This window comes from Kogia breviceps, chromosome 13, assembly GCF_026419965.1.
Source record: "Kogia breviceps isolate mKogBre1 chromosome 13, mKogBre1 haplotype 1, whole genome shotgun sequence".
Classification (NCBI taxonomy): Eukaryota; Metazoa; Chordata; class Mammalia; order Artiodactyla; family Physeteridae; genus Kogia; species Kogia breviceps.
The window spans coordinates 7,088,667-7,111,311 of NC_081322.1; the positions used below are offsets into that span (position 1 = coordinate 7,088,667).

Here is a 22,645-nt window from a genome sequence, read left to right on the forward strand (position 1 = left end):
AAAGGTTGTTCATCACCAGGACTAAGGATAGACAGACCATTAGGGATATCTTTCCAGTCCACACAGAGAAGGCTCCCTCTCTCGTGGGAGGTTTCCCACTTAAGAAAAACTCCTCTTCTCCCAGAGCTGATGACTAGGATGACATATTCTCTAAGAGAGGCCATTGCTAATGAGATCAGAGACATTCATTGTCTCATAGCCACTAGTAATATCCAATTACTGGCCTAGCGACAACCATAACATTCATTCGACAAACATTTATACTCAGCTCAGCATTGTAAGGACTTGAGTTCACACAGCCCTATGTAGGGGGCTTGAGCTTTATTTCTCGCTTCTTCTTTCTTCCATTTATCCATTCAGTCAATATTTCTTGAGCGCCTCCTATGTGTCAGGCATTGTGCTAGGGGGTAAGCAAGGACCTGGCATCCACTCTCACAGAACTTTCATGAACAGAGGTAGGCAGACATTAAAAAAGTATAAGTTGGGCTTCCCTGATGGCGCAGCGGTTGAGAATCCGCCTGCCGATGCAGGGGACACGGGTTCGCGCCCCGGTCCGGGAGGATCCCACGTGCCGCGGAGCGGCTGGGCCCGTGAGCCATGGCCGCTGAGCCTGCGCGTCCGGAGCCTGTGCTCCGTAACGGGAGAGGCCACAACAGTGAGAGGCCCGCGTACCCCCACGCCCCCCAAAAAAGTATAAGTTGATAAGTGTTATAAAAGAAGACTGCAGGGTATTATGAGAGTTTCTAAGAGGCTCTGACTTAGTTTGGGCAGGGAAGGCTTCCTGAAGGGAGTGACATTTGAGTGAGACTCCAAGGATAAAAAGTCAACCAGATATGTTCATGTGTGTGTGTGTATGTGTCAGGGAGAAAGGAAGAGCAGGGAGGTACTTCTAATCAGAGGGTCCAGCATATTTGAGGAATGTGTGGAGCTTAGATAACAGGTGAGAGATCAGCTTGAGATCAACCTGCCCAGGTGGTCAGGAATCATCACATCAGTCTGGGCCTTGTTATGGATTTCATGCCTCTATTCTTAAAGCAGTTGGAAGCCATGGGAGTGTTGACTTAAAAAAAATGCACAATGTGAGAGTTGCAAATTAAGCTTTACTGGGGGCAAAATGAGGACTACAGCCCCGAGACAGCGTTTCAGATAACCGAGAAACTGCTCCAAGGAGGCGAGGGGTGAGCCAGGACATATAGGAGTTTTGCAACAAAAGGGCAGGTAGTCGGAACGTCAAAAGATTATTGTTCTTTTTTTTTTTTTTTTTTTTTTTTTTGCGGTACGCGGGCCTCTCACTGCTGTGGCCTCTCCCGTTGCGGAGCACAGGCTCCGGACGCCCAGGCTCAGAGGCCATGGCTCACGGGCCCAGCTGCTCTGCGGTATGTGGGATCTTCCCGGACCGGGGCACGAACCCGTGTCCCCTGCATCGGCAGGTGGACTCTCAACCACTGCACCACCAGGGAAGCCCAAGATTATTGTTAATTAGAGAAAACCAGGTATCTCAAGTTAAGAAATTTAGTGCTTTTCTGTGTACGGGAAGATGCAAAAGTCTGGGCTTGCTGAAATCATTCCTTTGATAGGCACCTCGGCTACCTAGGGCCAGTATCCTGTGTTTTCACATCCTGAGTTTCCTCAGGGCTCACTGGCTCCCGTTGGAGGCTTGCAGCTGCTGATGACTGTGACACCCTTTGTTTATGGACGTGGCAGGAAATATGCCATTTATCAATATTCCATTTACCGGGAGTGACATGATTCTATTAGAATTGGGGTGAGAGTAAGTAGTAATAATAATAATGATAACATAAACATAATTATCATAATAATATAGTTATAAGTTTATAATATAAAGTGTAGTTTTAGCTACACTTACTATGGGCCAGGCACTGTTATACGTGCTTTCCATATATTAACTGATATGCACCTCAGGCAAACCTTATGAATTAGCTACTATTTTGATGCTCAATTTATAAGTGAGAAAAGTGAGATACACAGAGGTTCTATAACTTGTCCAAGATCATACAGCTAGGAAGTAGCACAGCTGAGGTTGTGAGGGGACCAGTCTGGAGGCTGATGCAGAATTATCAGCAGATGCTGAGGACTCGGACTGGAGCAGAGACAGTGCGGAGGCATTAAGGCTATGCGTTAAGGTGTATATGAGCTGTAAAATTTATAGGACTTATTTTCAAAGCACTACATTTCTAATTGTTGGCACCTTTATTTATTTGTTTGTTTGTTTCAGTCATGGTAAGAACACTTAACATGAGATCTACCCTCTTTAAAAAATTTTAAGTATACAGTACAGTATTGTTAACTATTGTCCGGTATACTTTTCAACTTGCTCTTGCTTCAGTTCTCAATTTCTGCCAATACCCTTTCTCACCTGTTTTTCCTATTTCTGTTACAAGTATTACTGTTTGCAATTATTCAGACCCAAAGCACGGAAGTAATTTTTTTTTTTCTCTCTCTCTCTCTCCCTTCCTACCAGTTAGTCAGCAGTCACAAAGTCCACGTTATCTTTTGCAAAGTTGTCACAATTCATCCTATTCTTGCCATCGCTAACGCCCTGTGCACACAAATCATGAAACAGAAACTAGTACCTGAAAAGCCCTCTTCATACCCCCTTCTAGTCGCTACCCTTCAGTACCGGTAACCAGCATCCTGACTTCTGATTAGCCTCATTAATGGCTATTTGTTAAACCTTCATACTGCAGTAATTGATAAGGGATTTATTGTAACAGCATTTTATTTTATTTTTATTTAATACCTGAGAGAAACTTATTTGCAGACTAATCTTTTACTATGTATATGAAATATTTATGTATGATATAATATATAAAGTTTAATGTAATAAAATAGAATATTTTAATATCTTTTGCTTTCCTAGGTTGAAAAAACTCCTTGAACAAGAAAAGGCTTACCAAGCCCGCAAAGAAAAGGAAAATGCTAAGCGGCTCAACAAACTGAGAGATGAGCTTGTGAAACTCAAGTCCTTCGCACTCATGCTGGTGGATGAAAGGCAGATGCATATCGACCAACTTGGCCTGCAAAGCCAGAAAGTACAGGACCTGACTCAGAAACTGAGGGAAGAGGAAGAAAAGCTCAAAGCCATCACTTCTAAATCCAAAGAAGACAGGCAGAAATTGCTCAAGTTGGAAGTGGATTTTGAACACAAGGCTTCGAGGTTTTCCCAGGAGCATGAAGAGATGAACGCAAAGCTGGCCAATCAGGAGTCTCACAACAGGCAGCTCAGGCTCAAGCTGGTTGGCTTGACTCAAAGAATCGAGGAGCTGGAAGAGACCAACAAAAATCTTCAAAAGGCAGAAGTAGAACTTCAGGAACTAAGAGATAAGATTGCCAGAGGGGAATGTGGCAACTCCAGTCTCATGGCAGAAGTGGAAAAGCTTCGGAAGCGCGTACTTGAGATGGAGGGCAAAGATGAGGAGATCACGAAAACCGAATCCCAGTGCCGGGAGCTGAGGAAGAAGCTGAAGGAGGAAGAGCATCATAGCCGGGAGCTCAGGCTTGAAGTTGAGAAGTTACAGATGAGGATGTCTGAGCTGGAGAAACTGGAAGAAGCGTTCAGCAAGAGTAAATCGGAGTGCACCCAGCTGCATCTAAATCTGGAGAAAGAAAAGAACTTAACCAAGGACCTGCTCAATGAATTGGAGGTAGTCAAGAGTCGGGTTAAAGAACTGGAATGTTCTGAAAGTCGGTTGGAAAAGGCCGAATTAAGCCTAAAAGACGATCTTACGAAGTTGAAGTCCTTTACCGTGATGCTGGTCGATGAAAGGAAAAACATGATGGAAAAAATAAAGCAAGAAGAGAGAAAAGTGGATGGACTCAATAAAAACTTTAAGGTGGAACAAGGCAAGGTCATGGATGTCACGGAAAAACTCATCGAAGAAAGTAAGAAGCTTTTAAAACTGAAATCTGAAATGGAGGAAAAGGTATACAATTTGACAAAAGAGAGAGATGAGCTAATAGGCAGACTGAAAAGTGAAGAAGAAAAATCCTCTGAATTAAGCTGCAGTGTTGACTTATTAAAGAAGAGACTTGATGGGATAGAGGAAGTGGAGAGAGAAATAACGAGAGGAAGGTCTCGCAAAGGGCCTGAGCTCCCCTGCCCAGAAGACAACAAAATTAAGGAGCTAACACTTGAAATTGAGAGACTGAAGAAACGTCTCCAACAACTGGAGGTGGTGGAAGGGGATTTGATGAAGACGGAAGATGAATACGACCAGCTAGAGCAGAAATTTAGAAGCGAGCAGGATAAGGCCAACTTCCTCTCTCAACAGCTGGAGGAGATAAAACACCAGATCGCCAAGAATAAAGCAATAGAGAAAGGTGAGGCGGTGAGCCAGGAGGCCGAGCTGCGACACAGATGTCGGCTGGAAGAAGCGAAAAGTCGAGACTTAAAAGCAGAAGTCCAAGCCCTTAAAGAGAAGATTCATGAGCTGATGAACAAAGAAGATCAGCTCTCTCAGCTCCAAGTGGATTATTCTGTCCTTCAGCAAAGATTCATGGAAGAAGAAACCAAGAACAAGAACATGGGGCAGGAGGTCGTCAACCTGACCAAAGAGTTGGAGCTGTCCAAGCGGTACAGCCGCGCCCTCCGGCCCAGCGTGAACGGCAGGAGGATGGTGGATGTGCCCGTGACGTCCACCGGCGTCCAGACGGACGCCGCTGGCAGCGAAGCGGCGGAGGAGGACACGCCGGCAGTGTTCATACGCAAATCCTTTCAAGAAGAGAACCATATCATGAGTAACCTTCGACAGGTGGGACTGAAGAAACCAATGGAACGTTCCTCTGTCCTAGACAGGTACCCGCCCGCGGCCAACGAGCTCAGCATGAGGAAGTCTTGGATTCCATGGATGAGGAAAAGGGAGAACGGGCCCCCGGTGACTCAGGACAAGGGGCCTCGAGCCGGCCCCAGCCCGGGGCACCCAGGAGAGCTGGTTCTTTCGCCCAAGCAGGGCCAGCCCCTGCACATCCGAGTGACGCCAGACCACGAGAACAGCACTGCCACTTTGGAGATCACGAGCCCCACGGCGGAAGAGTTTTTTTCCAGCACCACCGTCATCCCCACGCTAGGCAATCAGAAACCGAGGATAACCATCATCCCATCACCAAACGTCCTGTCTCAGAAACAGAAAGGCGGAGATGCCACTCTGGGCGCCGAGCGGGCCGTGTCCCCGGTCACGATCACTACCTTCTCCAGGGAGAAGACACCAGAAAGCGGCAGAGGGCCGTTTGCGGACAGGCCCACGTCCCCCATTCAGATCATGACCGTGTCCACGACGGCGGCCCCGGCGGACCTCGCCGTCCCTCCCGAATCCCAGGAGATGCCCGTGGGAAGGACTGTCCTCAAGGTCACCCCGGAGAAGCAGGCCGTGCCGACCCCAGTCCGGAAGTACAACTCCAATGCCAATATCATAACCACGGAGGACAATAAAATTCACATTCACTTAGGTCCCCAGTTCAAGCGAGCCCCTGGGACTTCCGCTGAGGGAGCAAGCCCGGTGATCACTGTCCGACCTGTCAACGTGACGGCGGAGAAGGAGGTGTCCACCGGCACCGTGCTTCGCTCGCCCAGGAGCCACGTCTCGTCTCGCCCTGGCGCGAGCAAAGTGACCAGCACCATCACCATTACACCGGCCACGACCTCGTCGGCCAGAGGAACCCAGTCAGTGGTGAGTCGAGGGGGCCCCAAAGTTCACGCCAACGCGGGGGGCGCGGGGGAGGTGAGAGTAACGCAGTGCCCAAGATACAGCAAAAGCACAGGCCTCTCCTCCACCCAAACCCACTACGAGATGTTTCCTAGGGGACTGTCTACATCAAGAAAGAGGAGTAAAAAGTGGCCTAATACTTTAGGAATTTGAGCCAATTATGAGGGATTTTTTTTTTTGCACATCAACTATGGAGACTCCAAAAATCCTTGCAAAGATGGCCTCTTGCAGTGTCAGCATATGGGAATAATAAGGTTTAAAATTTGGTTTTTATGTTTACAGTATTTTGAAAAATGGAGACTGGGGAGAAATGGTCAATATGCAGAAAAGAAATAAAACCTTTCCTGGGTTGGGCTTCCCTGGTGGCGCAGTGGTTGAGAGTCTGCCTGCCAATGCAGGGGACACGGGTTCGAGCCCTGGTCCGCGAAGATCCTATGTGCCGCGGAGCCGCTCACCAAGCCTGTGCGCCACAGCTACTGAGCCTGTGCTCTAGATCCCGTGAGCCACAACTACTGAAGCCCGCGTGCCTAGAGCCCGTGCTCCGCAGCAAGAGAAGCCACCACAATGAGAAGCCCTGGCACTGCAAGGAAGAGTAGCCCCCGCAACTAGAGAAAGCCCGCACGCAGCAACGAAGACCCAACGCAGCCAAAAAATATAAATAAACTATTCCTGGGTTATATTTCTTTTATTTATTTATTTATTTTTTTTTTGCGGTACGCGGGCCTCTCACTGCCGTGGCCTCTTCAGCAGCGGAGCACAGGCTCCGGACGCGCAGGCCCAGTGGCCATGGCCCACGGGCCCAGCCGCTCCGCGGCACGTGGGATCTTCCCGGACCGGGGCACGAACCCGTGTCCCCTGCATCGGCAGGCGGGCCCCCAACCACTGCGCCACCAGGGAAGCCCCCTGGGTTATATTTCTAGAACCTAAAATATTTAAAATACATTTACGTATGGTCATAGTCATACTTTATTCGAAAAGTAAGATTAAAAGATTATTATATCCAAACCTTTTTTTAAGGTAAAAAAGAAGTGAGTTTATATGTCTAAACATTATATTTCATTAATAGCATCATGCAGAGATCAGGTGCTCGATACATATTTAGTTAATACCAGCTGGGAGGCTCAATGAAGGATTATAAAAAAGCATGTCCAAGTATAAAAGCCAGAACTTAAAAATAAATTCTATTTTTCAAAATACCTCCAGTGATTTTCTTCATTTATTGAGGACAATTGGTAGATGAAATTATAGAAGAGCATGCACTACTTAGATATTAGTTTAAACTAATAGACTAGAAATTATGATTCGTAATCTCTGAATAAATTCTGCAGCATATATTAGAAACTCTTAAGAAGGAGAGGAAGCTTATTATTTAAGTATGGAAACTGTGGCTCATTTCCCGTATCTTCACTATAATTAACTTTAATTCTCTGTGCACAAGCATAGACGCAAGACAGGCTCCAAAGTGTGAATTACTTACTAACTGCTTTGCCAGTAAAGCTGTTTGTTATTGGCTCTACGCGGGCTGAATAGCATTCAGAACTGCTCACCCTTCTCAAATGGTTCAATGCTGCTTTTCTTTAAGCGACACAGCGTAGCTTGGATTTTTATAAAAGCTAGTGGAGGTGTACTTGTTGTAATTGAGAGCAGATCTTCTGCTGGAATATCTTATTCCCATTTTAAGGGTCAGGTCAAGATAGGCTTCCCTTCTGTAGCCACATTTTGGATTACTGACTAAAGCCCACGCACAAATAGGATTTCAAAACAACTGTCTAAAGTTTCTAAGGCCTAAATGATGGTTCACATACTTCAGGTATATCAGATCCCATAAGATCAAGGGCAAAAAAAAGTTTGGGAATACCCCTCTTAGAAATCGAATAGTGTGGCGAGTTCATTTGTGCATTTATTCAACATTTATCGACCATTAGCAGCACTTTAGGCGTGGGGTTAGGTGCTGACTGTAAAGAGGACCTGTCGAAGTTCTTGGCTTAGTGGGAGAGGCAGGATTGAAACCTCCTTAGTGTTTCTATGAGAGGGGTATGTACAAAGGAACAAGCAGAGAAGGCTGCACCCGGGGAAGAGGTCTTCACAGATGCATAGAGAGGGCAGCGTGTGTACAGGCGCGGCGGTGGCGGTGATAGCGATGTGAGGAACTGGCTTGCTGGGGAGGGTGGGCAGTCCGTTTGCGCTGCAGCAGCTGGGGCCGGAGACAAAATGCAGGAGCAGAAGAGGAGAGGCACACTGGGGTCAGATACTGACGATGTGTGGGTCTTTTTATGAAATTGGCATTTAATCTCCGAGTAGACAAAGGGACCCAGAAACAGGGTAATGATTTTAAAAACTACCTTATTGGGCTTCCCTGGTGGCGCAGTGGTTGCGAGTCCGCCTGCCGATGCGGGGGACGCGGGTTCGTGCCCCGGTCCGGGAGGATCCCACGTGCCGCGGAGCGGCTGGGCCCGTGAGCCGTGGCCGCTGCGCCTGCGCGTCCGGAGCCCGTGCTCCACAACGGGAGAGGCCACAACGGTGAGAGGCCCGCGTACCGGAAAAAAATAAAAATAAATAAATAAAAACTACCTTATTTATGTTTTAGGTATGTCTGTAAAACAATTCAAAGGATAAACTGGAGGAAATAGAGGCTGAGGACAGGGATACTGTTGCAATTCTGTAGTCTGGAGATGGTGTAGGCTTGAACTGTGGTAGCAAAAATGAGGACGGAAATATACTGAAGACGGAATTGAAGATTTCATGACAAACCGAGTGCAGAGGGCAGCTCTGAGGTTTCTGGCTTGGCTGCAGAGGTGGATAAAACGAGAAACCCAGGCGGAGTACTGTTTGGGGGAGAAGTTAAGTAATGTTGGAGGCCTGTTCTAACTGAGATGCCTGAGGGACGCTGACAATGTCTAGCACATGGCCGGACGTCTGGATCTGCCTTTAAGGAGAGCCCTGGAGACTCGAGGTCCTGGGGCTCAGCACCTTGCGGGTGACAGCTGAGGCGATTCTCAGGGTGAATGTGAAAAATGAAAAGAGGGCCAAGGATGCAGCACGGTGACACCCACATTTAGAAGGCAGGCAAGCTGCAATCAGGAGCGAGCGCCAGAGTGAAAAGGAGTCCTTAGAGACAGGAGGGGGATGGGTGAGACCCAAGTAAGAAATCACAGCAGGAGGGTTTTAGGAGCACTGCAGGAAGGGCGGTGTGGGGGAATTCTGTGGCAGTGCAGTGGTTAGGACTCCGAACTGTCACTGCGGGGGGCACGGGTTCATCCCTGGCCGAGCAATTAAGATCCTGCATGCCATGCGGCACGGCAAAAAACAAACAAACAAAAAAAGAGGGTGGGGTCCGCGGTGACACTAATAAGAAGAGAAGATCTGGCCTCCTTAGGAGGGGGAAGGAGAGCTGCTTCATGTAAAGCAAGTGAGGTGATTTGGGGGACAGCAAGAGTAAAAGATGCCTGAGTATACGCAGGGTGTCCTGCAGCTTCTCCGTGAAGTAGGAGGGAAGGTCGTCTTCAGTAAGGGTAGAGGAAGTAGGTCAGGGGCTTGAGAAGAGAAGAAAGAGTGCCCAGATGTTCCGGGAGAGGGGAAGGGGGGTGATTGGCGTGGACTAGACGGCAACTCCAACTTGCTAACGGTAATCTGATCTGGAGAGGGGTCGTCTGTGGGTAGTTCTGTGGCAAGAGCCCTGCTTATGTTCAGACTGATGGCATTTCCGGGGGAAACTCACCAACATTGCCCTTGCGTTTCTGTATTTTCTCTCTTGCAGTCGGGACAAGACGGGTCATTCCAGCGGCCTACACCCACCCGCATTCCTATGTCAAAAGGTATGAAAGCAGGAAAGGCAGTAGTGACAGCCCCAGGAGCAGGAAATCTGACCAAATTCGAGCCTCGAGCTGAGACTCAGTCTATGAAAATAGAGCTGAAGAAATCTGCAGCCGGCAGCGCTACCTCTCCTGGAGGGGGGAAGGGCTGAGGGCAGTGGCGGAGGGGGTACGTCGTGCAGATGTTACCGCTGCCCTCTGTTCGTGCCAACTCTCTACATGTACTAATTTAAGTTTTCAATATCTTGTTCATAAAATAATCAACTAATAGCCATGTGTCTTTCCTATTTTGTGGATTTGTTTGGATGCCGGGGAACAGAACTAACTAGCAAAACTCCCGTGTGCTGTGTGCTTTGTGGAGGGTGCTGGGCCCGAGGCAGGGCCTGACTTCTAGACCCAGTTTTGCTTCTAGAAAGTGGACCCATTAGTTAAGTCAGTAAGATATGGCGGCTGGATCACAGCCTCTCCAAAGCCGGCTCCTAATTGTAAATCAAATATAATAGGCTTTGTTCCACCATAGCTGATTTTTCAAAAACTCTTTTACGAAACAGGAAATAGGTTAACAATTGTCAATTGCCTCCATCAGATTCCAGATTTGCTTCATGTGCTGGAAACAAACAAACAAACAAAACCCCCTCAAACAAAACCCATCTCCTAGTTATCACAGGGCCTGGACCTCTAAGGTTTTGCAAAAACAAAAGCCTCTGAGACGATTTCAGGAAACAATTTGAATGTGAAATAAAATGGAAACGACATATGGAATACTAAAAACAGAGTTTTACTTATTTGTGTGAGTGTGTATTGTAAAGATTTTGGAATTTTAGAACCGTTAATGTCAGACTCGTGCTCTTTTCAAGTGTGCAACTGACTTAAATTGTGGAGCAGTTTGAATAGAGCTGCCAAATGGCCCTTTATAGCTCAAGAGAGGTTGTAATGGATAGAGAATAGCGACAGTAAATTCTGATACATTGTTGCCAAGAAATAAAATGGCATCATGCATAGCTTAATTGAATTGAAACATTTTCACAGTCAAGTGTGGACTTTACTTTGCAAGTGTAGAACCAGTTCATGATCGTGTGTGTGTGGTGTAGTGAAGTGTATTATTATTACCTGTGTTTGTATCATTGTTAATTTTAAGCATGTTTTCATAAGCATGAAGAGTGTGTGAATGCAAAATGCCAGTGTCTGTGAGAAGATTAACCATGTTGATGTGGACATGGTGCTTGGTAGTCAAATAACCACAAATGAGCTCAAGGCTGATAACCCCCAGCTTAGCATCTGAGGTCTCAGGTAGGCAGCACCTTTGTCGAGATCTTTGAGGCAATTGGGTGAACTTTACAATAACACAATGAGTATTAAGTTACAGGTTGCTGTTTTCTACTTCTAAACTGTGAGGGTTCCAGAATCATTTGAATAGTCCCTGCTTCTGATATTTGGTAAAAGGTAGATTTTTTTTTTTTTTTTTAAGATATATGATTGATTTTTAGCCCAGGAGTCATTGTGCTTCATGGTATAGAGACTGTCCTCTGAGTTCTTTCCACGCTGTTCTTCCTGTCCCTTGTAGAACCTGGGCTCAAATTGTGGATGAAGGAGAGAGACCCCCCACAATATTCACATTTACTCAATCAGATCACTGTTGCCTACAGCGCGGTTCTCAGCAAATGTATTTTAAAATATTGAGCAACTGTGGGAGACATGCCCTAATAAGGGAATTTCAAGGCGGAAGGAGAGGGAGACGGAGAATAAAAGACTTGAGGAGACACGATTTGGGGCAAGTTTAAACAACAGATCTTGCCATTTCGAATACTGGCTCCTGTTTTTCTGAAAGGGAATTTCCCCCCTTTTGTAAGGTAGACTTTATCCCTTTAAGAAACAAGGACGCTCCACTGTTTTCCAAATGCCTCCCTGGCGTTTAGGCTATTTAGTGGTACTCTACATGCTGTGTTTGAGCAAACGAAGGTGTCAGGAGAAGGCAACGTGTTCCGTTTTATACTACCTGCCATTTTTCAGTGACCCTTATCCTAATCAAGCGTCACTTGCTGCTGTTTTGCTTTTTTACCTGCTCACACCATGCTTCTGTCGGTTCTGCCCGGAAGCTCATTCCATCTGCAGGGAGAGGCTGTAAGAGCTTATCCGTGAGTGGACAGGATGTTTATACATCTGGATCTTGGAATACAGCCACCTGCAAAGGACAACCGCTAAGAAAACTTGGCAGCACGACACATATTCGCTTTTCAGAAATGTTAAAGTGCAACTGCGGTGGCAGTTTTCCTTTGTAATTTTAGAACCAACTCCACATGTATGGGCTAGCTTTGTTTTAAGCCGCATATTAGAAAGGAAGCCCACCGAGGATTGGAGGTGCAGGATTTAGTGCACTCCAGCTCCGGCTTCTGTGTGTGAGCGTAATGTTTTTAAGATGCAGTTTCATGTGCTTTTACAAGAGGGATGAAAAAGTTAGAGTCTTTTCCCTGTCCTGAAACATAGTACTGTGTAGTGAAAGGGCAGGGGTCTCACTAGGGCAGCTATGAACAGCTGCTGTCAGGTCCCGTCCTGGGGAGGGAGGGGTGCCATTTCCACAGATTTCAGTGTGATGGCTCCCTCTGGGGACATGCAGGGCCCCATCCACACAGCTACAGAGGCAGCCCTGGTCTTACCCTCCTGAGAATAATTTCTGTGTGTTGGCTGCTTCCACATTCTACGATGGTGGCCATGTAGCATGCATGGTACCAGAAACATTCCAAGATGGGACACGGCCCCGAGGTATTTAGCATTTCTTGAAAATGACTTTCCTGTCTAGGTCACCTGCTCAGACAGAGTCATTCAGTTTCTACTGGCATCTTTATGATGTTTTCACTGAGGACAGGTTAACGGGGAACAGTTGGGCTGTCTGGAGATTTTAGTGTACTCGTTAAGGGTAGGGTGTTACCAGACCTCTTAGAGTGAATGTCTTTAAGAAAGAAGTGAAGACATAGCTTTGATGTGCAGTGTGGGAAGAGAATAATTTCAGGGAAACAAAAACCTTTCCAAGAATGTGAGATGCACAAAGATTTGAATTTCTCATTCCTTTCATAGATTTGGAACACAGGGGAGAGAGCAAGACGTTCCTGATTGGGAAAACGCCAGGGATATTAGATGAGAAGGGCACGTTTATGTGGGCAGAGAGGGCAGAGAGGAAGAGGTAACAGGAGGAGCACAGAGAGGGCTTCCCAGTAAACAGGAATGCATTATTCCCAAACCTCCCTAACCCAGCCGATGGCCAGTGTTTCCCCCCTGCCTCCTCCTCCAGTCTCATCCTCCGTTATCTCCTCACCGTCTGCTCTTTCAACTTCTCCTTTTCGCCTGTTACCTCCACATAGGACGTAAATATGCTCTGGCCTCTTCCGTTTGAGCACCGTGTTTCCTTCAGCCGTGCCGTCCTCTCTAGCTACTGCCCTGACCCCTTCCCCGCCTGCCCAGTGGAGCCACTGACACAACGCTCAGCCTTTTCTGCCTCCACGTCCACTGTTCCCATTGATTTTTTAATTATGCTTTATTTTTGTGCAAGTAACTCATATACAGTTAAAATACAAGCCAGTGCTAAAAGACATGAAAAGAGCTGTTCCTGACCTCACACCCCCTTTCCAAACTCAGCTCTACTCCCTAGAGAAAATTATTTCTCACTCTAAATTGATAAATGTTGCGTATCTTTTTCTTCCCATTATTGTTTTGATGTTTGAGAATTTAGTCCTCTTACGTGTCTCCTCCCTTCCCCTTTCCCCATCCTCACAATATGATTGCATCACAAATTTTTTGATAAGTCAGCAGCCAGCAGCCAGCATGTTTCATGTTCATACGTTTACAGTGTAAATTTAGATATTGTTCCCTGCTGAGCCAAGTAGTGTACTACGATTATGTTTCCTTCTTCTTACCGTGTCCCCCCTTCAAAAGAATAATTGCTTTAATTTTTCATCTGCTTGCTTTTCTATGTATCTATCTGTATTTTTTCCAAACGCTCCAATAGATCTACCAAACACTATGAATAATTTTTCCAAACATTTAAGCACATCAGTTTCATACTTTTCCCTGGAGGCCTTACGAGTTCAACCCTCTGCTTCCCTACTTAGTCTGGGATGCTTGTCCTTTACACCTGCTGCTCAGCTGTTGTCCTATTGCCTACATTGAATCCTCTGTTTCCTGGATTTCTTATCTTCTACTTCTTTTGCTTACCTGTCTGTCTATCTATCTATCTATCTATCTATCTATCTATCTATCTATCTATCTATCTATCACCTATCTATCTATCTACCTATCGAAGTGCATCTTCCAGTAGTTTCTTCAGAGAAAAATCCTCCAGTAACCTTCCTGAGGCAGGCTACCTGCATTCCGGGAACAGATCAGGGAGATGAAGTGGAGAATCTCACGGTTTAGGCACTCCCTTGCATTCAGCCCATTCTTGTACGTAGGTCCAGAACTTGTTAGGTCAGTTTTTTCAGAGAATAAACCCCAGATCTCTGTAAGGGTGAAAGCAGAGTGAGGTTTTGCTCCTCTCCCTCTGTGACTGAGACATCGAATCTCCTTTGGATTCTGTGAACTTCTCTGACTGCCCTGCCTCAGTCTTCCTTGCTGGCTCCTTATTGTATGCATGCATTTTTTTAAAAAATTGAAGTATAGTTGACTTACAATGTTGTGTTAATTATTGCTGTACAGCAAAGTGATTCAGTTACACATATACATTCTTTTTTTCATATTCTTTTCCTTGATGGTTTATCACAGGATACTGAATATAGTTCCCTGTGCTCTACAGTAGGACCTTGTTGTTTATCCATTCTCTATATAAAAGTTTACACCTGCTAATCCCAGCCTCCCAATCCATCCCTTCCCCAATCCCCCCTTCCCCTTGGCCACCACAAGTCTGTTCTCTATGTCCCTGATTCTGTTTCTGTTTCATAGATAGGTTCATCTGTATCATATTTTAGGTTCCACATACAAGTGATATCCTATGGTATGTGTCTTTCTCCGTCTGGCTTACTTCACTTAGTATGAGCATCTCCAGGTCCGTCCATGTTGCTTGTGCATACGTCTTAAGGGTTGCTGTTCTCATCTTTTCAAAAGCCATTTGCCTACACTACATGCTTATCTGGTTACTTTATTCACTCCCATGGCTTCAGTTATCTCCCATATGCTAATGGCGACCAAACCTCTATCTCCAACCATGCCCTTAACGTGGCACTGTACATCTCCAACTGAGTTCCTCTCAAAGCCATTCTCAACAGCCCCTCCATCCCTCTTCCAAGTCTTCCCCTTCTCCTATAATTCTCCACCTCAGCAGGAACGTCCTGAGCTTAGCCAGTCACTCAAGAAAGCCAGAAGCCACTTGAGGCCCCTCCTTCCCCCTCGCCCACCAAGGAGACTCATTCAGCAAGTCTCTCATACCCCTGTCCGACCCCTGACCCCTGACCCCTGACCCCTGAGGCGGCTGCACCCACATCTCCACTTCCCCCATCACTGCCTGAGTGGAGGTTCTACCTGCTTCTCATCCGGATGACTCTAATACTCTCCCAACTGATCCCATAACCTCCAGCCTCCACGTTTCCGGATTCATTTTTCATTTTGTTTTTCAAAGTGCAAGTCGATCATCTATCTCACTCCTCTATTTGAAGCCCTCCCAGGGTTCCTCGTTATGCACAGCGTGCAAAGCCAGCTCCCTGGGGCGGCGCTCAAGGCTCTGTGATCTGACTCCCTACCTCCCCACCCTCCCTTTCCCTCGCCTGGACTCCCCCCCACCCCCAGGCCCACAGAATGCCCTGCACAGTGGCCAGATCACCTTCCCTTGACTTGCTCAACTTGTTTCTTCTCCCTGGGTTGCCCTTCCTCCGACATTTCCTTCCCGTGGTTCTGTCCTCTGTTCAAAATCTCTTTGGAGAACTTTGCCTCCGTGAACAAGACAAGCCATTATTTCAGAATCTAAGCCGGGGTTTAAAGCCTGTCATTTTTTTACATTTTTACAGCAAATGCTGTAAAAAAAAAAAAAAAACCTTGGTACTTACTGTAGAAAAAGAAAAGCAAGTCAAAGGATGGCTGGGAGTTGGAGAAGAAAGAGGTGTTCTTGCTTCCTCCTTAGTCTGCAATATAAACCTGTAAGAGTGATATGCAGGGTGCCGACACGTCACGCGTGAGAACACAGAGGGAAAGAGGCGGCAGAGTTAGGGGAAATCCGGGTGCTGCCCTTCTGGGTGGTGTAGGTTCCTGCTATTTCCCTCCAGAGGCTCCGTGGCAGGCAGGTAACGGATGCCAAACAGCCAGGAGTCCTGGACTGCGGAGTTCTCGCCTCTGAAGCTCTCACACGTGTGGAGAGCTAAGGGGGGCCTGGGAGCCTCCTGTGAAGCGCAAACATGCTCGAGTTATTTACGAATGGCTCGTCCTCTCTTACTCCCCCCAGACGAGCGTGAAAGCACTTCAGGAAAGAAGTTCCAGGTGACTTGTCTCGCTCTTCAGTTTCAGGAAGGACCCTCTAAACTAGATCAGAGAGGCTTCTGTTTTAAGGGATCAAATGGCACCACCCATAGGCGGGATTTAGATGGAGGATAGATATGAAGGCAAACATGGAGAGAAGGTGCATTGCTGAACAACGGACTAGATTCCTGACATAGGATTGGCTAGATCAGAGGAAGGCTGTGTAACCTCTGGCAAACCACCTTACCTTGGCTTGTGGCTTAGCATTCAGCTATGATCTTTTATGATTCTGGCATTTCTCCTTAGAGCGATCATATGAGACGCTTCACCCTCGTTCAGTGAGAGACTTAAAAGAGTCTGTCATAATGCTTTTCCTAAGAACTAATAATTAATTGCTTATCTGGTAAAAGTAGTTTGGGCCTCTCTACTTGTGCTAATATTATGTATGTGTGATGGACAGAATTGCAAAGCCAAGGGCTGTTTCGAAATGAACCAGACTTTAGAGGTCAAGAAGATAATTATCCCTATTATTAAAGATGAAAACAGGGCTTCCCTGGTGGCGCAGTGGTTGAGAATCCGCCTGCGGATGCAGGGGACGCGGGTTCGTGCCCCGGTCCGGGAAGATCCCACGTGCCGCGGAGCGGCTGGGCCCGTGAGCCGTGGCCGCTGAGCCTGCGCGTCCGGAGCCTGTGCTCCGCAACGCGAGAGGCCGCGAGAGCGAGAGGTCCGCGTACCGCAAAAAAAAAAAAAAAAAAAAAGATGAAAACAAGAGAAACCCCAACGCTTAGAGTGTCTCATTATCTTATCAATGATGAAGCCAGGGCTTCAGTTTCTCCCAGTACCTTATTCAGGATTTCATACGAGTAGACTACTTCCGGTGAGCAATTGTATATTCATACATAGACTAAAAATACCCGCTCAATGGGCCGGAACAATATTGCCAAAGGATTTGAGATATTGAGCTATCTACATAGAAACCCTGTGTGTCAAAGTTTTCATAACAGCAATTTGATGAACATTATCCTTATCTAAAAAACACAGTGCCCTTCTCAATTTTCACACAAAATGTTACATTCCGCGCTATCCTGTGACCAACTGTAGACTTAGATCAGCCTAAGCTGACCTCAGCATCTAGCATCTAACACCTGTGTCTAAAATGCAGACCCTGAGCATGCTTGGCTCAGGTACTTAGCTATTTTTCCACCATTTATTTTTATTTATAATTAATGTTATCTATGGGCTAACTAGTTCCAATTTGCTTGTATCTGGGGAACAGTAATCTGGGTGAGAGATAACGATTAGCTGGCCTGAAAAAAAAGCGACCCGTCATAACTGTGATGCCTGGTAACTCCTGCAAGCTGGGGGGTGGGTGAGGGGAAGATGTGGCCCGATGATGGAGTGGAAAATGTTTTGTAAGGAAGCAAATAAACTCTTAGGTGGTTGAGAAACCTCAAGAGAGTTTGTATCATCTGATTCCAAAGTTTCCTGAAGCAAATGACAGAACTGATTAGGGGAAGTATCTTTAATTAGCCGAGCTGAATCCAAAAGAATACAAGTCCATATCAACAGAGGAAGTTTATTGGATTTCCTATTTAAAACAGATGTTTTATCAGAACTCTGATTAACGTCTGAATGTGATAGTAACAGGACTGAATACTGAAGCAGTTTCTTAAAAAGGAACCTTAAAAGTAAACAATATCTAGGCACGCCTACTTCTAAAAGGTGTAGAGAATGCGGACATTTTTGCAGGAGGATAAATTCCCCCTGCAGGCAGCAAGGTCAAAGCTGGGGCTTGGTAGCTGGTGGAGGAAGAAAGGCATAGCCCTAAGCCAGTGCCTTGCTCTCCAGGCAGAGCTCCTGGGAGTAGGAGCCATGGAACGGGGGAACAGGCCATATGCCAGCGAAATTGATGCAGAATCCCACAGGAAATGTTTTCTGTAACTTTAGTGTACAGTTTCCTGTGAATAAAGCAGCCCTCCTCTGCTGATGCAAAGTCCTGCTATAAATTGAACTTCTGCTTTGCTTTGTCTTTGGTATATGAATTTGGAGGCTATCAAAGAGATGTGGTCTCATTTACTAGAGTTGATTTTTAAAATTCAGAGCTCAAGAGTTCCCTTGAGGCTTGGCAGGGCATAAACATAGGCCCTGCTCTGGAGGAAGGCACTGACTTTTCAGGGAATACATCTTTCTTACTCCACAGCCAAGGGGTTCTCCTGGGAGCAATCAGAATTCCAGTTTTTTACCAGGTTGCCCCACTGTAGCACTCAAGAGACATTCTCCCCCAGATTTCTCCCCAGATCCTATCTTATGTATACAACTCTGGATCTCAAGTCATCTGGCTGGCCAGTAGTTTTGGGGATACCACCCAAGCAGGATAAATAAGTCATCTTTGTAAGGTCAGAAATCAAGTGTAATTAGGAACTGATAATATGTTAAACTTCCTTTCCATGGAAGTTATCTAATAGCTAGTGTAATAAAAGAATGAACTCATTTCACAATAATATTTTGAAAACAATGTATTTAATGTGTTACCTGAAGCTTCTCAAGAAAAAAAACTTCAAGATAACACTTGAGAGAAACATAGAGAGGAAAAAGTGCTTTGGTCAACTGTTAATATAAAAATATATGTAAAGGGGCTTCCCTGGTGGCGCAGTGGTTGAGAGTCCGCCTGCCGATGCAGGGGACGTGGGTTCGTGCCCCGGTCCAGGAGGATCCCACGTGCCGCGGAGCGGCTGGGCCCGTGAGCCATGGCCGCTGAGCCTGTGCGTCCGGAGCCTGTGCTCTGCAACGGGAGAGGCCACAGCGGTGAGAGGCCCTCGTACCGCTAAAAAAAAAAAAAAAAAAAAAAAAAAAAAAATATATATATATATATATATATATATATATATGTAAAAATCCAGTGTCCCCATGTACATATGATGATTAAGATTTAGAGGGTTTTTTTCTTCTTCCAGTTCAAAAAATGGAAATTATTATTAAATATCTACACAACAGAGGGCCCCAGATTTAAATGCTTTGCTGTTTTGAGTTTGCCGACAGAGGTGGTGATGAACTGTGGCTTTGGTCTCAATCTTCCTCATATATTCTACAGATTACTAATGTCAGAAAAGTGGTATCTGTAAAAAGAGTAAAATTCAGACTACAGAATTACATCTGATTGTACTAGGTCACCTTAGAGGTCCCAAATGACTTATTTGGTTCTTATTCTGAGATGAAATGAAGACAGAGTAGTAGATGGAAGAAGATTTGCTCACTGACTTTGTAACTTCAATAAAATCTATAACATTATTTTATTTTACTAAATCATAAAAAAAAAGGAAGAGACTTGGGAATTCTGTCTTTAAAAAAATGCACAAATAATGGCATTAATCCCCGAAGCATTTTTATTTTATTATTATTTTTGCTGGCAACCATGAACTCTTATGCATCAGATAGTTTTGCTGTGTAATGTCACCTCAAAATTTAATACCTTAAAACAACCTTTTTTATTTTGCATAAGTTTGTGTATTGGCTGGGTGATTCTTATCTGAGTCAGTTTACAGATTTGGGGAAAACATAGATAATAAGCAAACATAGATTTAACAAATATGCTTAATAAGTTTCAAATGATAGAGCCACTATCATACAGATCTTATCTCACTGTCTTTAGAAACAAGATGAAATATGTCTCTATGATAGAGCCACTATCATATAGATCTTATCTCACTGTCTTTAGAAACAAGATGAAATATGTCTCTATGTTATAAAATAAAATAACTTGGGCTTGTTTTACTTTAAGTAAATTTTATGTACATAAATATTAAACCCCATCTTTTATTATTGAAGTTGAATAAAATAAAATAAACTCTCTTATTTGGCATTGTCAAGTATTTTTGAGATAGTCTTTTTAGTGACATAATCTGATTAATAGCATTAATATAGATATCATGCATGGATTACCAGTTTGCTACCTTAAAAATAATAATAAGATGTAATGGTCCAACCAAGACATTGTTTCTATGTATGTACTCTTGCCATATGTATTTTCACCAAATACTAATTCTGAAAAGCTATTATTATTATTTTTCTAAATTGGAATATAGTTGACTTACAATGTTGTGTTACTTTCTACTGTACAGCAAAGAGAATCAGTTATACATATACGTATATCCACTCTTTTTTAGATTCTTTTCCCATATAGGTCATTACAGAGTACTGAGTAGAGCTCCCTGTGCTATACCGTAGGTTCTTATTAGTGATCTATTTTATATATAGTTGTGTGTATATGTCAATCCCAATCTTCCAGTTTATCCCTCCCTCCCCCCTTCCCCCCGGTAACCATAAAATTGTTTTCTACATCTGTGACTCTATTTCTGTTTTGTAAATAAGTTCATTTGTATCATTTCTTTTAGATTCCACATATAAGTGATGTCATATGATACTTGTCTTTCTCTGTCTGACTTATTTCACTTAGTATGATAATCTCTAGGTCCATCCCTGTTGCTGCAAATGGCATTATTTCCTTCTTTTTATGGCTGAGTAATATTCCATTATATATATGTACCACATCTTCTTTATCCATTCATCTGTTGAGGGACACTTAGGTTGCTTCCATGTCCTGGCTACTATAAATAGTGCTGCAATGAACATTGGGGTGCATGTATCTTGAAAAGCCATTATTATTACGGAGACTATAAAATGCTAGGATTAGAAGAAGGCAACTCTAGGAATTTAGAGGTTTGCATACTCAAGGGGAGAGAAGAAGGTACTGTAGTAAAAAAATATTAGCCCTGCCAGGAATTTGAGAGATGATTTCTGATATCCTCATTTTGTGATGAGGAAACAAAGGCACAGGCATTCTGAATTACACCTACAATAAGAACAATTCTAGATTCCACTCTTTTAAATGTATGTTTCCTATGATCTCTTAAGGGAGGAAAATGGGGAAGACACTTTAATTCTATTAAGGAGGTTTGAGACCTACATCTTTTCCTTCTTTGAAACCTACTATAGAAATTTTTAAAAAGAAAAAGTGTTGAGTGGGAAATAACATTTTAATGTGAGACCCTGATTTTTACCTGCATAATATTTTATTTAGTGTTTTCAGTTTTTACCTGAATGTTCTGATACAATTTTAGGTCCTGAAAAAATTTGAGGCTAGAACAATTTTCCAAACATAAAACGAGATAATGATTTTTATGGGTTTCTGGTACAGTAAAAAAATCATACCTATGTCTTAAAAGCTTTTCAAAACCTTCATAGCTAGTTATTATTAATTATATAACATTTATGTATTTACTTTATCTGTTTTATCCCAAATTCAATTCGGAAAGGTCAAGGGAGGGAATAGAAATATCTCCACCTAGTGGTCAGTGTGAAGTAAACCTCTAGGTCTATGACATAATGAGCTTTAATTAATGTTTACTTAGATATTAATTATTAATTATTATATAATTATATTAATTATTATTATGTTAAAAAAGTAAATAGTAAGAATTTGAGACTAACGTGAAAATAATAGGTGGACATTTCCTCACGCTATTCATAAACGTTGACATTAGTTGACCGAGAGGTGATACATTTTTCAGACAGAGAAACCATCTGAGGCTTAGTTATTTCTTTCCTCTCTTTATCTCAGCAAAGGCAGGGCCCTGCTTCCTTTTGCTCACCAATGTAACTCCATGACCAGCACAGCGATGGGCTTGTAGTAGGGCCTCAATGACATAATGGAAAAAAAAGATGATAAATGTTCACGAAGGCGTAAAGGTTAAAAGTGACATCAATCAAATAAATATAAATATTACTCAGTGTGGCTGGTACTGTTCTAATTGCTATTTCTGAATCTATTTTTATTTACTTTTATAAAAATGAATTCAGATATAAGAGCATATGCAGAATTATGCAAAAAGCAGCAGTCAGAGACAAAAATGAGTCATCTGTATTTAGTGACTTCTTGGGAATAATGAATATTTCCGTATTAAAACTCAAACCTACACCCGTGAACAAATAAAAGTATGTGACTCTCGTTCAGAACAGAGATTCTATGCAATAGTCTGGTTTCCACTCCGGGGCTTGTATGTAGTAATGACTGTCTTTGTGTTCAGTGCTTTTCTTGGGGAAAATCAATCGAATATTGTTAGAATATTAGACGTGGTTTCTAAAAATCGTCAAGAATTTAGGGGTAAAGCTCCTATGTCAATATAAAGAACTTACCCAAGAATAGGAGATATTTGTGGGAGAAGCTATTGGGCTCATGCACCTATTTTTGTTTGTTTTCTTGTTTAACACCTATGGTCTTTTAGTGAAATGATATGGGATTGACCCTCACAGAAACTACCGATTTGAGTCTCAGTTTAATTGAAAATGCCGTATCTTTCTTCTCTTTGTAGAAAGTATCATCATCCACCAGTTGCGTATGAGCTCCAGATGAAATGGTAAACCGAGCACACACTGGGTGTGTGTACTTCTTCTGAACCCCTGTTGAATGGATAGTATTTCTCCAGCTCTCCACCATCACTAAGGTCCTCTATGCTACTGATGATGACTGGAAATAATTTTCTACTTCCAGTGAATTTTTTTGAGGATACAACTGTAGAAACTGAACATGGTGTTGCTGACAATAGAAAAATATGTAGCACGAGAGCAATTCAATCCTTATGTCAAAATAAATTTCTCTTCCTTTTGCAAAGCTTTCAGGTC

General features: G+C 44.1%; 1 protein-coding gene across 7 annotated transcripts in view; it reads left to right on the forward strand.

Annotated features, from left to right (window-relative positions):
• FILIP1 (filamin A interacting protein 1) overlaps positions 1–22,641 on the forward strand; it is a 184,701-nt gene extending 162,060 nt beyond the window's left edge. For 3 of the 7 annotated variants that reach the window (XM_059035940.2, XM_067011298.1, XM_059035942.2), the window contains 3 exons: positions 2,882–5,687; positions 9,481–9,704; positions 22,336–22,641. In XM_059035940.2, the coding sequence (XP_058891923.1) occupies positions 2,882–5,687; positions 9,481–9,687 (3,013 nt within the window). In that variant the 3' untranslated portion in view covers positions 9,688–9,704; positions 22,336–22,641. Of the gene's footprint in view, positions 1–2,881; positions 5,688–9,480; positions 10,307–22,335 lie in introns of those variants that run through there. The other 4 variants (XM_059035945.2, XM_067011299.1, XM_067011300.1 and 1 more) reach the window with 3 other exon arrangements.
• Positions 22,642–22,645: the final 4 nt, after the last annotated feature.